This window comes from Cetorhinus maximus, chromosome 9, assembly GCF_964194155.1.
Source record: "Cetorhinus maximus chromosome 9, sCetMax3.hap1.1, whole genome shotgun sequence".
NCBI classification, from domain to species: domain Eukaryota; kingdom Metazoa; phylum Chordata; class Chondrichthyes; order Lamniformes; family Cetorhinidae; genus Cetorhinus; species Cetorhinus maximus.
Genome location: NC_135887.1, coordinates 74,183,165 through 74,200,498, shown reverse-complemented (window position 1 = coordinate 74,200,498; position 17,334 = coordinate 74,183,165). Strand labels below are relative to the sequence as shown.

Here is a 17,334-nt window from a genome sequence, read left to right as displayed (position 1 = left end):
CATACATGAGCATTCTTTCTCAGAATTGCCTGAGCCAGGAGTTTCTGACCATGGTTAGAAGAGGCCATGAGCAGAGCTGTTGTATCTGTGGCATGTGTGTTTAGAGGGAACATTTGGATTTCTCTGTGGGTAAGACAATGTATTTCAGCCTTTGTCTTTGTCAACTACATAGTCACCTCTCTTCTTGTAGCTCTGTGTGACAACAGAGAAACAGTGGGATGTACAATACCTCCATTGTGTAGGAGTCGAGTTTGCATATTTCATGTTTGATTTCCCTTTTATTTGCTTCAGGCTCAGAGAAAAGGACCACGATCACAAGGCCATCCCACTAGTAATGGAACAGACAGCTGCCTACATCAAGAAACATGGTGTGTAATTTTTTTTTATTCATTCATGTGATGTGGGCATCACTGGCTAGGCCAGCATTTATTGTCCATCCCTAATTGCCCTTGAGAAGGTGGTGGTGAGCTGCCTTCTTGAACCGCTGCAGTCCCTGCGGTGTAGGTACACCCACAGTGCTGTTAGGAAGGGAGTTCCAGGATTTTGACCCAGCGACAGTGAAGGAACGGCGATATATTTCCAAGTCAGGGTGGTGAGTGGCTTGGAGGGGAACTTCCAGGTGGTGATGTTCCCATGTATCTGCTGCCCTTGTCCTTCTAGATGGTAGTGGTCGTGGGTTTGGAAGGTGCTGTCTAAGGAGCCTTGGTGTGTTCTTGCAGTGCATCTTGTAGATGGTACACACTGCCGTCACTGCGTGTCGGTGGTGGTGAGATTGAATGTTCAAGGTGCTGGATGGGATGCCAATCAGGTGGGCTGCTTTGTCTTGGATGTGCCAAACTTCTTGAGTGTTGTTGGAGCTGCACTCATCCTGGCAAGTAGAGATTCCCTTACATGCCTGACTTGTGCCTTGTAAATGGTAGACAGGCTTTGAGGAGTCAGGAGGTGAGTTACTCGCCGCAGGATTCCTAGCCTCTGATCTGCACTTGTAACTGCAGTATTTATAGGCTACAAACTTAAACCAGAAGGAACCATCTATATTTCCTTCCATTTTTCCCTGGTTATTGAAGACATTGACTCCTTATTGGGATACAGTTCCACTGCTGGGAGCCTTCCATTGTTTGACCAAAGTTTCTATTAATCATGTATGAGTGATAGTGGTAGATAAGTAGTGACAGGTTATTTGACCATGAATTGTGGGTTTGAGTAGCCAGACCTGATCTGCTCCTCCCCGATACTTTCAAACACACATTTCCAGTAATTGGGATCAGTTGAGGACAGCCAACTTAATACAATCAAGAGATCAAAGCTGGCAGCTTTCTGATCTGTATAACTGACCGATTCAGTGGATGGAACCTCATTTCCAATCTCAGCACCCAGCAGTTCATGGCAAAGGAGGATATTGGAGCCATTTTCTTGAATTAGAAGACTTTTGGATTCCCTTTGTTAGCTGCCAGTATCTTTTCACGCTCGCTCTTTGCCTATACTTTTCTTTTTCACTGCCCCCTGAATTTTCTATATTCAGCCTGATTCTCATTTGTATTATTAACCTGACATGTGACATACACCCCTTGTTTTTCTGCTTCATCTTACTCTCTATCTCTTTCATCATCCAAGGAGCTCTGGCTTTGTTTGTCCTACCTTTCTCCCTTGTGGAAATGTGCCTCAACTGTACCTGAACCATTTCCTCTTTAAAGGCAGCCCATTGATTCTTCAGTTTTGCCTGCCAATCCTTCATTCCAGTTTACTTGGGCCAGATTCATTCTCATCCCATTAAAATTGGCCCCTCCTCCAATTCAGTATCTTTATTCCTCCTTGTCCTTTTCCATACATAATCTAAACATTATGTTACTTTATTGGCGACCTGGGGGAAATGTTTCTTACCAGTCTCATTGGCCAGTGCTGAAAGGGTTAAAATGTTTGTTGTGTCAGTTCTATTTGATGACATACTGTCTGCCCTTCCTCAGGTCTGAACAAGGAAGGGATATTCCGCAGGTCGGCTAATATGTACCTTGTAAAGGAAGTACTGGAAAAGTACAATAATGGTGAGTGGGCTGCTATACAAATCACATTGCATGTACTAGTATATTTTAAATCAAAATTGCAGGTGTGACTTTTTGTCCTGTGTATTAGCAACATGCTGAATGTTTATCACAGCAAAAGAGTAAAAACTGGCTTGCCAACTTATCAAGTTGGACTGCTCCATGCCAGCAGAGGAGGAGTAGTTAGCTGCCTCTAAGCCAGTGTCCAGTGTTATGATAGTGTTGAGTCCCAGTTCCATCTAAGCAGTGTCTTGCAGTAATGCTTTAACACAATTTACAGAAACAGGTCATTGGCCCAAACAGTTGGTGTTCACTGCATATGAGTTGTAGTATTAAATATTTGGAAGACTGAAGCCACTGTCTTTGCCCCCACTCCAAACTCTGTTCCCTACCTACTGACTCCATCCCTCTTCCAGGTAGCTGTCTGAGATTGAACCAGACCGTTTGCCATATTTGACCCCTGAGATGCACTGCCAAACAATATCCACGCCATCAATAATACTGCCTATTTCCACCTCTGTAATTTCATCCCTGCCTCAATTCATCTGCTGCTGAAACCCTCATTCACGCATTTGTTACCTCTAAGCATGGCTATTCCAACTCAGTCCTGGTACATCACCCACACACTACACTCCATAGAGTTGAAATCATCCAAAACAGTTAATGATGTCCTTACTCATACTAAGTTCCATTCCTCTATCACCCCCAGGCTTGCTGATCTACATTGGCTCCCCGTCAAGAAATGCCTTGATTTTAAAATTCTCATCCTTGTTTTCAAATCTCTGTGGGTTTCCCCTACCCATCTCTGTAATCTCCTCCAGCCCCATGACCATAAGACATAGGAGCAGAAATTAGGCCATTGGGCCCATCGAGCCTGCTCCGCCATTCAATCATGGCTGATAAGTTTCTCAACCCCATTCTCCCGCCTTCTCCCCGTAACCTTTGATCCCCTTATCAATCAAGAACCTACCTATCTCGGTCTTAAATAAACTCAATGACCTGGCCTCCACAGCCTTCTGTGGCAATGAATTCCATAGATTCACCACTCTCTGGCTAAAGAAGTTTCTCCTCATCTCTGTTCTAAAAAGTCTCCCCTTTACTCTGAGGCTGCGCCCTCGGGTCCTAGTCTCTCCTACTAATGGAAACATCTTCCCCACGTCCACACTATCCAGGCCTTTCAGTATTCTGTAAGTTGCAATCAGATCCCCCCTCATCCTTCTAAACTCCATCGAGAAAAGACCCAGAGTCCTCAAACGTTCCTCATATATTAAGCTTTTCATTCCTGGGATTATTCTCCTGAACCTCCTCTGGAGCCTCTCCAGGGCCAGCACATCCTTCCTGAGATACAGGGCCCAAAATTGCTCACAATATTCTAAATGTGGTCTGACCAGAGCCTTTTAAAGCCTCAGCAGCACATCCCTGCTTTTATATTCTAGTCCTCTCGAAATAAATGCCAACATTGCATTTGCCTTCCTAACTACCGACTCAACCTGCAAGTTAACCTTAAGAGAATCCTGGACTAGGACTCCCAAGTCCCTTTGCACTCCAGATTTCTGAATTCTCTCCCCATTTAGAAAATAGTCTTTGCCTCTATTCTTCCTACCAAAGTGCATGACCTCACACTTGCCCACGTTGTATTCCATCTGCCACTTCTTTGCCCATTCTCCTAACCTGTCCAAATCCTTCTGCGGCCTCCCCGCCTCCTCAATACTACCTGTCCCTCCACCTATCTTTGTATCATCTGCAAACTTAGCCAGGATGCCCTCAGTTCCTTCATCTAGATCATTAATGTATAAAGTGAAAAGTTGTGGTCCCAACACTGACCCCTGCAGAACTCCACTAGTCACCGGCCGCCATCCTGAGAAGGACCCCCTTATCCCCACTCTCTGCCTCCTGCCAGCCAGCCAATCTTCTATCCATGCTAGTATCTTGCCTCTAACACCATGGGCTCTTATCTTACTGAGCAGCCTCCTGTGCGGCACCTTGTCAAAGGCCTTCTGGAAGTCCAAGTAGATAACATCCATTGGCTCTCCTTTGTCTAACCTACTCGTTACCTCCTCAAAGAATTCTAACAGATTTGTCAGGCATGACCTCCCCTTGATGAAACCATGCTGACTTTGCCCGATTTTACCATGCACTTCCAAGTATTCTGAAATCTCATCCTTAATAATTGACTCTAAAATCTTACCAACGACCGAGGTCAGGCTAATCGGTCTGTAATTTCCCGTCTTTTGCCTCACTCCCTTCTTAAACAGGGGGGTTACATTAGCGATTTTCCAGTCCTCTGGGACCCTCCTGACTCCAGTGATTCCTGAAAGATCGCCACTAACGCCTCCACTATCTCTTCAGCTATCTCCTTCAGAACTCTGGGGTGTAATCCATCTGGTCCAGGTGATTTATCCACCTTCAGACCTTTCAGTTTTCCTAGCACCTTCTCCTTGGTAATGGCCACCATACTCACCTCTGCCCCCCAACTCTCTTGAACTTTGGGGATGTTACTCGTGTCTTCCACTGTGAAGACTGACGCAAAGTACCTATTCAGTTCCTCCGCCATTTCTTTGTTCCCCATTACTACTTCTCCAGCGTCATTTTCCAGCGGCCCAATGTCCACTTTTGCCTCTCTCTTACCCTTTATATATCTAAAAAAACTCTTGCAATCTTCTCTTATATTACTGGCTAGTTTACCCTCACATTTAATCTTCTCCCTCCTTATTTCTTTTTTAGTTGTCCTCTGTTGGTCTTTGTAGGCTTCCCAATCCCCTGGTTTCCCACTGCTCTTCCCCGCATTGTATGCTTTCTCTTTAGCTTTCATGCTGTCCCTGACTTCCCTTGTCAGCCATGGTTGCCTCGTCCTCCCTTTAGTATACTTCTTCTTCCTAGGGATGAATTTTTGCTGTGTCTCCCAAATTACTCCCAGAAACTCCTGCCATTGCTGTTCCACTGTCTTTCCTGCTAGGCTCATCTCCCAGTCAATTCTGGCCAGCTCCTCCCTCATGCCTCTGTAGTTGCCTTTATTCAACTGTATACTGTTACATCTGATTCCAGCTTTTTCCTCTCAAATTGCAGGGTAAATTCTATCATATTATGGTCACTTCCTCCTAAGGGTTCCTTCACTTTAAGCTCCCTTATCAAATCTGCCTCATTATACATCACTAAATCTAGAATTGCCTGTTCCCTAGTGGGCTCCACCACAAGCTGCTCCAAAAAGCCATCTCATTGACATTCCACAAATTCATTTTCTTGGGATCCACTACCAACCTGATTTTCCCAGTCTATCTGCATATTGAAATCCCCCATGATCACTGTAACCTTGCCTTTCTTACACACCTTTTCTATCTCCTGGTGTATCTTGTGCCCCACATCCTGACTACTGTTCGGAGGCCTGTACATAACTCCCATTATGGTTTTTTTACCTTTGCGGTTCCTCAACTCTACCCACACAGATTCTACATCATCTGACCCTACATCATTTCTTGCTATCGATTTAATTTCATTTGTTACTAACAAAGCAACCCCACCCCCTCTGCCAACCTGCCTATCTTTTCGATAGGATGTATATCCTTGGATATTTAGCTCCCAGTCCTGATCCCCTTGCAGCCATGTCTCCGTGTTGCCCACCACATCATACCTGCCAATTCCAATCTGCGCCACAAGCTCATTTACATTATTTCGTATACTGCGTACCCTCGCCGATATCTGCGCTCATCTAATTCTGGCCTCTTGCACATCCCTGAGTTTAATCGCTCCACCATTAGTGGCCATGCCTTCAGCTGCCTACACCCTAAATTCTGGAATTCCCTCCTTAAATCTCTGATTCTCTCTTCTTTAAGACTCTTTCCTCCTATAAGACACTCTCTAAACCCACCTCTTTGGCCAAGTTTTCAGTCAGCTGGCCTAATATGACCCAGCGTCTAATTATGTTTTATAACGCTCCTGTGGAAGTGTCTTGGGACGTTTGTTATATTAAAGGTACTACATAAATAGAAATTGCTGTTGTTGTACTTGTAGTCCCAGTCCTTGCTGTCTTCCACTCTGCTTTATCTGCTTTTCCTTCAACCCCCTATTAAACCTAATCCTAAATGACAGTGTAGTCTGCTGCAATCATTATCTCCAGTAGTGAATACTGCAGTGTGACAACTCTCACTGTAATAAGATTTCTCTTGTTCTCTCTCTTAAATTTCTTAGGTATAAGATTTGTAAGAAATCTTCAACGTATGTCCTCTTGTTCTAGATCTTTCAATCCTTCTAACTATTCTATTTCAACATATCGTCGTTTTAAACATCTCTATTGAATCATTCTTTATTGCTTTTCTAACTAAAACATCCAATTTTTTAAAGTCTTCTTTGTATTTGTACTTTATAATATATAGCATTCTCATGAATCGACGTTGTACCCTCTCTTTTGCCTCAACATTCATCCTTCTGCCAAGGAGCGAAGAGACATGGTTTTGCGCATGAGAAGAGGAAAATAAGACCTGTAATTCTGTTGACACAACTGTTCCTACGTATTTGTGCTCCCTTACTTTCTCTTGGCGAGTAATAAGAGAGGAAAATTCTAAATCTTAGTTCAGGCTGGACAAGTTGTGAATAGAAGCCCTGTTCCACCTCAGACAAATAACCCATCAAGGGTAGCAGGTGATATGAAGGGGCTGCAAGTAGCTCTAGGCTCTATTGTAAGTATTGCTGCACAGGCACACCTGTGGTTTAGTGCAGTGATCCGTACCATGGCCGTGGAACAAGGTTGGGATGGGATTGGGGCAACCTTCCAACTGTGGTTTGAGTTTTTGTCAGATTTTCTGATGCAGCACCAATTTCGAAAGATTTTTAACATAAATTGGGAAACAGAAGTTAGATTTTTCTCCTTTCTGTATGCATTACATCATTAAAAAGTCTGTGATGCCCATCTACATTGCATTAGGAAGTGAGATGGAGGAACCAAGTGAAATGGTGACCCAAAATCCATCAAACAGAATTGCATTTAATTACATAGAATTTAGTTACGTTAACCATAATAGTTAGATTTAGCATCATTATGAAAAAGGACAAAGACAGAACAAGTGTAAAAGTTCCAAATTGGGGGGAGACAAATTTTATGAAGCTGAGAAGTGATCTGGCGAAAGTGGACTGGATAAAGCTACTTGAAGGAAAATCAGTGGGAGGCATTCAAAAGTGAGATTCTACGAGCACAGTGGAGACATGTCCCCACAAAGAAAAAGGACAGTTCTGCCAAACCTAGAGCCCCTGGTTATCCAGAAGTATACAGGGTAAGATAAAGCAGAAAAAAAGACCTTATGACAGCCACAAAAAACTTAATTTGTCTAAAGCCTAGAGGAGAATAGAAAGTACAGGGGTACAAGGAAATTAGGAAAGCAAAGAGAGGATATGAAAAAATATTGGTAAAATCAAGGAAACCCAAAGATGTTTAATCAGCACATTAAGAGTAAGAGAATAACTAAGGAAAGGGTAGGGCCTATCAGAAATGTACAAGGTTAACTTATGCGTGGATGCAGAAGATGTGACCAGGGTTCTCAATGAGTACTTTGTCTCCATCTTCACTAAGGAGAGGGACGATGCAGACATTCTAGTTAAAGAGGAGGAGTGTGAAATATTAGATACAATAAGCATAATGTGAAAGGAAGTACTGGAGGGACTGGCATCCTTGAAGGTGAATGAAGCACCAGGGCCAGATGGATTGTATCCCAGGCTGTTAAAGGAAGCCAGGAAGGAAATAGCGGGTGCTCTGAGGATCATTTTCCAATCCTCACTAGATACATGCAATCTATCAGAGGATTGGAGATCTGCGAACATTGCACCATTATTTAAAAATGGTGCGAAGGATTGGCCTATAATTTTCTGGCATATCAGTCTGGCTTCGGTGGTGGGCAAATTATTAGAATCAATTCTGAGATAAGATAAACTGTCACTTTGAAAGGAACAGATTAATCAGGGACAGTTAGCATGGTTTTGTTAGGGGAAAGCCATGTCTTACTAATTTAATTGAATTCTTTGAGGAAGTAACAAATAGGATTGATGAGGGTAGTGCAGTGGATGTTGTCTCCGAGGATTTTAGTAAGGCATTTGACAAGGTTTCACATAGTAGACTGGTCAGAAAAGTAAAAGCCCATGTTATACAAGTGAATGTGGTGAGTTGGATCCGAAATGGGCTCAGTGACAGGAAACTAAGTGTAATGGTTGATGGATGTTTTTGTGAATGGAAAACGGTTTCTAGTGGCGTACCACAGGGTTCAGTGTTGGGGCCCCTGCTGTTTGTTGTATATATTAATGATTTGTACTTTAATGTGGGAGGCATGATTGGGAAATTTGCAGGTAACACAAACATTGGCTGTGTAGTTGATTGTGAAGAAGATAGATGTTGGCTCCAGTTGGTTGAGTGGGTGGAAAAGTGGCAAATGGAATTCAGTTCAGAGAAGTGTGAGGTAATGCATTTGGGAAGGGCAAACAAAGCAAGGGAATACTCAATAAATTGGAGGATATTGAGAGAGGTAGAGGAAGTGAAAGACCTTGGAGTGCATGTCCACAGGTTCCTAAAGGTGGCAGGACAGGTGGATAAATACAAAAGCAGGGATGTAATGCTGGGACTGTATAAAAAGTGCTGGTTAGGCCACAGCTGGGATTTTGTGTCCAGTTCTGGTCACCACATTACAGGAAGGACATAATTGCACAGGAGAGAGTACAGAGGAGATTTACAAGAATGTTGCCAGTGCTTGAAAATTGTAGCTATGAGGAGAGATTGGATAGGCCAGGATTGTTTTCCTTACAACAGAGGAGGCTGAGGGGTGACTTAATTGAGGTTAACAAGATTATGAGGGGCCTAGATAGAGTAGACAGGAAAGACCTGTTTCCCCTAGCGGTGGGGTCAATTACCAGGGGACATAGATTTAAGGTGATTGGTAGAAGGATTAGAGAGGACATGAGGAAAAACTCCTTCACCCAGAGCGTGGTTGGTGTCTGGAATTCGCTGCCTGGTTTGGTGGTGGAGGTAGAAACCCTCAACTCATTTAAAAGGCGCCTGGATCTGCACCTAAAGTGCTGTAACCAGGCTACTGGCTGGGTACTGGGTGCTGGAAGGTGGGATTAGAATGGACGGCTAGTTTTTAATATTTTTCTTTTTCAGCCAGCACAGACATGATGGGCTAAATAGCCCCTTTCTGTGCTGTAACTTTTCTATGATTCTGACCTCTAACTCAAATTTTCATGTGGGCAGAAACATAAAGTGAGCTGCAAACAGCAGTGAAGGGGCGGTGATGATATCCATGGTCATCTCATTGCACAATTAATGGAATTAGTCAAAACAGATAAATTATCTAGTGTTCCTGTAGCAAATGAATTTTAAATGCCACAGTCCTCGTCACTTTATTTGAATCAATCTAACATGTAAACTGAAATGTCCTGGTTAAGTACTTGTTGAGATCCACGTTTGTACAGAATGCAGAGTGTGAATTATAAGTTTAATGTATGAAACGTGAGCTACAGTGTCACAGTCTACACATGCACTCTATGCATTTGCAGCATATTGCGGGCTTTAGTTCTGAGTATCTGCCCATTTATCACTTGGCATTTAGCCAGAGATGTGTTTGTCTGAAATACATTTCTAATGTTGTGCAGGTGTTTTTGTGGATTTTGAAACCTACAATGATGTTCACCTGGCAGCTGTAATGCTAAAGACTTTTCTCCGTGAATTGCCTGAGCCTCTGCTGACCTACAGCCTGTATAATCAAGTGGTCTCGTTTGGAAGTAAGTTTTACACTTGAGAGCCAACCTCTTGCACTGTGCTATTGATTATATCTTGTTCCTACTTTGAATTTTCCAGAATATTTATTGTATTATCCTGGTCTAGTAAACTTCCCTTTGAAAAATTGCCATTTGGAAAGAATTACACTGGATAGTTAGATTTGTCTCCGAAAATTGCTCCTCACTTAAAACTGCTAAGGTTAATCCATTTGATAATTAAACATTGCACTTTGTAGATAGGGTCAGATGTTATTGAGCAGCTGAGTGGCACTGACTACACAATGTCTCCAGGAAGCAATAATTTTATTGAGTTATCAAACAAACAATCAAAGGCCACTATTTTACATAATGCACATAGAGAGCTGACTAGTATTGTTTAAAAAAAGGGATGTTTTCACTTTTTGTTCTGAATGTACTTATTAGGTTACCTTTAGTGTGGCAGTCAGGATGGGTGCAGTTTGACTGCTGCATGTCCTTACATTACAACAGTGACTACACTTCAAAAATGCATCACCGGTGGTAAAGCTTTTGACATTGTGAAAGAAGTTACATAATGCAATTTCTTTCTTGCATATCCCACAGTAATTCACGATCAATGATGTGCTTTTCAAGTGTAGGTGCTGCTGTAATGTAGGGAAATGCAACAGGCTGTTTACACACAGCAAGACCCCATAGAAGGCAATGTGATGGCGACTAGGTAATCTGCTTCAGTGTTGTTGCCCGCATAATTATATAAAGTCCACACACACACATACGACCCAATTTCTCTGCTGACATTATGCTCCACATGAACCTCCTCCCACCCCTCTTCATCTAACCCTATCAGCATAACCTATTCCTTTCTCTCTCATGTGCTTATCTAACTCCCCCTTAATTGCATCTATGCTATTTGCCACAAGTACTCTCTGTGATAGTAAGTTCCATATTCTTTCTGCTCTCTGGGTAAAGCAGTTTCTCCTGAATTCCCTATTGCGATTATTAGTGATGATATATTTATGAATTCTAGTTTGGACAACCCCACAGGTGGAAACATTTTCTGTATGTCTATCAAACCCTTTCATTATTATAAAGACCTCTTCAGGTCACTCCACAACCTTCTCTTTTCTAGACCAAAAAGCTCCAGCTTTTCAATCCTTCCTGATAAGATTGAGGGATAAATGTTGGTCTGGACAGTCCCAACTCTTCAAATTGAGCCATGAGATCATCTACATCAAGCTGAGAGGGCAGGTAGTGCCTCTGTTTAAGGTCTCCTCTGAAAGACAATGAGCTTCTTTATAGACTTCATCCATTTTCTAATGGGTGTAGGCACAGAACTAGCCTTAGTTTGACACTAATTGACAAATCAAAACTCTCACTTATAATGGCTGATGTGAGGATTAGAAAAGAGTCACACTGGTTCAGTGGGCTGGTGTTCTTCTGAAACTGAGGTACTGAGTAGAGGGAGCTTTACTTCTTTCTGTACTACACTTGGCCCAGGAGTGCTTGCTGGTAAGAAATGCCAATACTAACATCCCTCACCTTAAAGAGCATAAAATTAACCAAAAAGGTGTTTATTTTTTAAAAGAATTTACAACAGGATTCAAATAATTTCTTCCCTCTCCATCCAAGCTGAAGTTATAACATTTTGGAAATGATCTCAAGGCTGAGTATCTTACACCATACAAAAACGTGGCTTCTATTAATAAACCAGTTGCAGAAAGAATCTTACCCTCCTCCAAACTGCAGTGGCTGTAAACCTAGTCATAGTGGAGGTGTGCAATGGTGGCCCCTGGCATACTGGAGTGGTAAGGAGACAGAGTGCCAAAACTAGACGTCTGCACACATAGGCTTATAATTCCTTGCAATGGAGTGATGGGATATGCCTCATCTCTTCCTGATATACTTCTCAATCTCAGCTCTACACTCAAAGGAAAGAGGCATTGAGTGGAGGCTGGAATCTGCACTCTCTTTTTCTCTCTCTCTCTCTCTCATCCCCCTCCTCCTCCCCTCACCTACCCAAATGGAAACAGGGAAGTATTAATCTGAGGGCAAACAGCCCTAGTTTATTATATTATTAGCTTGAAGAATGAATTTGCTGAGGTGTGGGAGTTGATTGTCCGTGATACCAAAAGTTAAAGGGCACTCTGTGGTAATCTAAAGAAGAGGTATAAATTTGCAAAACACATTATTCTAAAATACCTTTTCCTTTGTGAATTGGAATAGTCACCAAAAAACATCTCTGTAAAGCCTGTAACCTGTTACATGACTTTCCATTTTGATAGAAGGAGCACAGAGTAACAGAGTCACAGAATTCACTCCTGTCCTGGCAGATACCAAGTTCTCCACCGTTACTAAACTAAGCGAAGATCTGGAAAGATTGCTTTGCTTTCAGACCTTTGCTGAATGTACACAAGTCTTCAATAATATGGAAAGCGGTGGACAAATTCCAGCTTTCTTGATACATACATCTTGGTGAATTAGCATCTTCCTTTACAACTTTTCACAATTTTGGTTTAATCCATTCGATCTGTATTCATGTACGTGCCTGTTGTAGTCGTGTGGTATCCTTTTTTCACTTTGTAACTCCTGCTTTTTTTCCCTCACTGACTAGATGTGGCAGAAAGTAAACAGGTAGAAACCATTGCTGAGATGATTCGGTCACTGCCTCAGGATAACTTTACCGTGCTGCGTTATTTGGTGGAGTTACTGGGAACAGTAAGTTTGGTTGTTTTGTCATTGAATGTTGAAATGGCTTGCCCCTTGTCATCTTGGCTGCCCAGACAAATTGTTTTTTAAAAAAATATTTTTGATTGGCTGATGGGAAGCACTAACTCAGGGGACTGAGTGTGCTGTGGATTTGTTTCAACCCAAAGGCTCTCATGCACCTAAATTCCTCCACAGTCTTAGATTGTTGTGAGTTTGGTGTTATGGCTCACTCCTTTATGGATATTCTGCAAGGGGCTTTTCTCTGCAGTTAGGGAGGTGGGAATTGAACACCTTCCTTGCCCCTACACCCTACCCTGCAACAGAGCTGGCATCCTTCTCCTTGACTGGCAAAATTTCCAATTGAAGTCAAGTCAAGGCAAGTGGCCTGGTGGCACTGCCTGATGGAGATGCAGTGCAAAGAGTTTTCTACACGGACCTATATGATAGGGTAACAGAGGTGGGCTGAAAGATCTTTGTGCAGCCCTCTTGTGTTGCAGTTGGGCTCAGTGCTGTAATTGTACTACACTTGCATACTGTCACACTTGTACACTCATAACAAATAATTGTTGTAAGTAGTTTTGGAGGATATTCTCCTCTCTTCTGCTGCCCCCCTCCCCCACACACTAATCATTTTGAGTTTCCAAAATATTACAAATTGAATCTTATAGCCTTGGTAATTTTGGAAAATTGAAACCTTACTGAAAGCCTGGTAAACTTTTAGCGAGCCAATGCAAAAGGATTGCCTCCATTTTGAATAGATTGTACTCCAAGATGCCTCTTTAAGTTTTAAAAACATTATTTCCACCTCAGCTGTATTTGGTACATTAGGTGTACTAAGTATTTATCTATTTCTTGACTTTGGTTCCAAGATGTACTTTGTAGTTTTTAGGGAAAACAGACATTCTGTTCAAACACATTCACCATTCCACCAGAACCATCACTTGTGATCTCCAGCTCTTCAGAGTGTGACAAATTTAGCACAGTCGGGAACTACTTTAGGAGAAATAGAGCACTGTGCAGAACCCCGTTGAACTCCTGACTTTGAGTGTTGCTACTGTTGTTTGATGGATTGTGCATTTCCCTAAATGTATTGCTCATGTGGGCCACATTGCAGAACATTCATTGAAGCCCTAAAGAGCTGCTGTGCTACTTGTCGTTCTTCTTTTAAATGTTTGGTGAATATTTTTTATCCATTGGCGTTAAAGGTGTTATTTCTCTGATATGAAAGTGTTCAAATTTGGATGCCCCATCTGAGCGTGAAGTTTTCTCAACGGGTATAGTACAGGTTAGCTACAGGGTACAACTCCTATTCTGTCCCACCAGTGCACCTCAAAGCCCACATCAGAGACTTGAGCACACGTAAATGTAGGCTGACACTTTAGTGCAATCCTAAGGGAGTACTGCACCAGCAGAAGTGCCATATTTTGAATGAGGCATTAACCTGAGGCCCCGTCTGCTTTCTCAGGAGGCAGGTGGACAAAAATGATACCATAGCACTATTTCAAAAAAGCACAGAGGAGTTATCCACAGTGTCCTGGCTGATATTTATCCCTCAAACAACATCATCATAAACAGATTATCTAGTCATTATATTACTGTGGCTGGTGGTAAGTTTCATGCCCATCTAATGCAAGTCATTTCATCACTTCAATCTTCTTGTAAAAAGACATTGAGATGCATTTGTTCCAGGAAGAATAGATCAAACAGGAGATACTTGATGTTGTAAAATGGTAGTCTGAGTTTTCCACTAGGATATTTGCCAGGAAGGCCCCAGCATCAGACCCTGGCTGCGCTGTGTTAGGTGGTCTCAATTAGGTAGCATTAAGAATGCTACAGTGTCTACAGAGAGTTTGGAGAATGAGCCTGGGTGCCTGATCACTATCCTATTAACCTGTGTGTCCACTATGGGAGTCTGTCAATTTGCCTTTTGAAGCTCAACTGATCAGCACCATATGAGCCTAGCAAATTAAAATCATGTCTTAATTCCTGCCTGGGATTTCAGTCTTGTGCCACATGTGCCTGTCTGCTGAGTACATCAATTTGAACCTTGGCATTTGTTGTCATGCAAGAGCGAATAAGATTTCTTTTGTGCCTGTGTTTCACCACCATGAGTTTAGGCAACAATATTTTCAAATAATTTGTTTGGGTGTGCATGCATGCTTTTGTTTTACATTTTAAAAATTCCTTTAATGTCTTGTTCTATGTGGAAAACACATTGAGAAAAGCATTGATTTCCTCTTTAAGACCATCAGTTCACAACTCTAGCCTCAGTGCTTGGTTTGATTTATCTCAATCGATGCCAGTAGGACAGCCATTGTGGGTTTCAGTTATCAGTAGATAGACCCACCCGTTTCCATTGAAAGGAATTGTCACTCTATTGATGAGGAACAGTGCATCAGATAGAGCAAAACGTTAGATAAGTTCATTGCCATGTTAAACAAAGATTAGTGCACTAAACTGTAGACTGTTTCACTTTACGTTATTCTGTCAATGGTCAGTGGCTACCAAGCAGTTTGAGCATATTCTGCTTGTGCTATGGCAAATATGTGGGCACTTTGATCAACACTATGTGGATAAAAGCAACTTGAAGTAAGCTGTGTGCTTTTATCAGGTTTAAAAGTCTTGAGCTAACTTTACCATCTAGATTGCTGACCATGATGGCACATTAATATTCAGATGCAGAAGCTTTTACGCCTGGGATTCATTGCCAGTTGTCAGCTGGGTTGTTTTTTGGGGGGTCGGTACAGAAATTAAGAGAATAAATGTTTTTTCACAGGGTATAGATACCAGGCACTCCTATCTGTCTCTTATTAGTTAGCTGCAAGCTAGCATTACCAAAGGTAGAGCTCCTTTCAGTCCTGATAGTGTGAGTAGGAAGGAATCTGAAGGAAAGGTTTCAGTTAAATCCTTCTTGAAGAATAAATGTGTAAAATCCTGCCTAGATGCTTGATTCATTAATGTGATGATATTGTGTTTCCTATCTGTTCCCAGATTGCTGACAACAGTGACCTGAATAAAATGACTGCGTCCAATTTGGCTCTGGTGTTTGGACCTGCTCTCTTATGGGCAAAGGATGCTGCAATTTCACTTGGTGCCATCAACCCCATTAATCATTTCACCCAATTACTCTTTGAAAATTATACTGAAATCTTTCCAGCCAAATAGGATAAAGCATTAATGTCTTAAACCACTGCTGGAGTCAAATCAGGTTGCTCTATTCTTTCTAAATGTTCATGGCAATGTATCTCGTGTGGCAGCACACAGGAGAGATGTTATCAAATTATAGGGTGCACCTTTTATTTAGGGATGGGGTTTGCACTGCTTGGTGTGTGTGGAGTTTGTGGCTCCATATGTGTGCACAGGCATTAGGGATGGGGTTTAAATCATTGAGTCGGGGGCTGGATTCCGTGGCTCTTTTTGTTAATTTGTAGACTTGATAATCATTGTGTTGGGAATGCAGATGGATAGCTTTTTTTTTGTATTGAACTCTTGTAGTTTAAATTCTGAATATTTCTTTTCCTACCCTATCCTGGCACTCTCAGCACATTAGATAGACCAATAAATCAATTTTAAAAATGATAATTTTGGTAAATAGTGCAACATTTACTGAGAATTTCTATTGCTGGGCTATTTCCATGTTGGTTACACCTGAAACTGAATTTTGTGGATAAAGTTTTTACTCCACACCCAGACCCTGCTTTTATATATGTGTATATATAAAAAAACACATTGTTATTGTGCCAGTGTTATACATTTTTGATTGCCATGTGTGAAAATTGATTTGTTGCAAAGTTATTCAGTTTCATGGTGCTGTGTGCCAGTTTTGTTAACTGTGCTGCATACAGTTTTCATAATTAAAATTGCTGTACCTTTTTTACACATCCCGTGCAGGTCCACGCGAGCTGAAGCTGAGGGTACATTTCATTCATGTAACTAGTCTGGAGATATTGTAAATTCATTCTGATGTGCAATGTGCTCCTTATAGGATGTCAAAAATGGCGTTTGCTTGATCAGCTTTGAAAGTTTTGATGTTTAAGAATATTAAGTTGCAATCTAAATTGCATCACTTTAATTTTTTTAAAATCAGTGCTTTGTTTAAAGAGGGAACTTTTCCCCTCGAGTGTCAATGACATCATTATGGGAACTGACTTCATCAGAGAAAGAGTAGCTGAGGCTAGAAGCTTGAAGTTGAGCTGACATCTATGGAGGTGCTGTCATTACCTTGGGATACTTCAGGATGTCATCCTCTTTTAACTCCCCCAATTCTGACAATAGATGTTGCTGAATTAAGAGAGTTTTGTACTGTAGGGGAAGTACAGTATGCTCAAACTGGTACTCCATTATTAACTTTTTCTTCTAGCTGGCATTCCACAATCAAATAGAGTTCTACATAATTCATTTTGTCAAAAGGAGGGAACCTGGTTCTGCTTTTACCTGGAGATTTGGTGGTAACTGACTGTGAATCTCCGTAATTTGGATTAGTTATATTGGAGCTTGTAACAGCAGTATTGCTGTGTGTTATTGATGGCATGTCAAATTGCCTGTAGTAATCTAAATTCTTATGGTAATGCCCTCAGCATTCACTGTTTAAAAATAGAAAAACAAAGATATTAAATGAGTCATCATTGACGGTGAGCTTGCATTTTTACATGGAGTGGGTTTTTACAGTGCCTCATTTCTAGCTGTTTAATATAGCATGTGGTGCTTTTTCTCAAGCTCATTCAAAGTATGCAACCCAACATTTTGACAAGAAAGCCCGTCTCAAATCTATTCTCAATTTGCTGCTACTAAAATCACTTAATTATAGCATTAACTTAAAACAAGGGAGTGGCAGATAGCACTTAGCCTCTTCTGTTTG

At 41.7% G+C, this 17,334-nt stretch overlaps 1 protein-coding gene across 2 annotated transcripts in view; it reads left to right on the top strand.

The window, feature by feature from the left end:
• Nucleotides 1–17,105, top strand: part of arhgap1 (Rho GTPase activating protein 1) — a 47,033-nt gene extending 29,928 nt beyond the window's left edge. For both annotated transcript variants that reach the window (XM_078548872.1, XM_078548873.1), the window contains exons 9-13: nt 292–368; nt 1,965–2,042; nt 9,666–9,794; nt 12,382–12,485; nt 15,468–17,105. In XM_078548872.1, the coding sequence (XP_078404998.1) occupies nt 292–368; nt 1,965–2,042; nt 9,666–9,794; nt 12,382–12,485; nt 15,468–15,641 (562 nt within the window). In that variant the 3' untranslated portion in view covers nt 15,642–17,105. The remainder of the gene's footprint in view (nt 1–291; nt 369–1,964; nt 2,043–9,665; nt 9,795–12,381; nt 12,486–15,467) is intronic.
• The last annotated feature ends 229 nt before the right edge of the window (nt 17,106–17,334 follow it).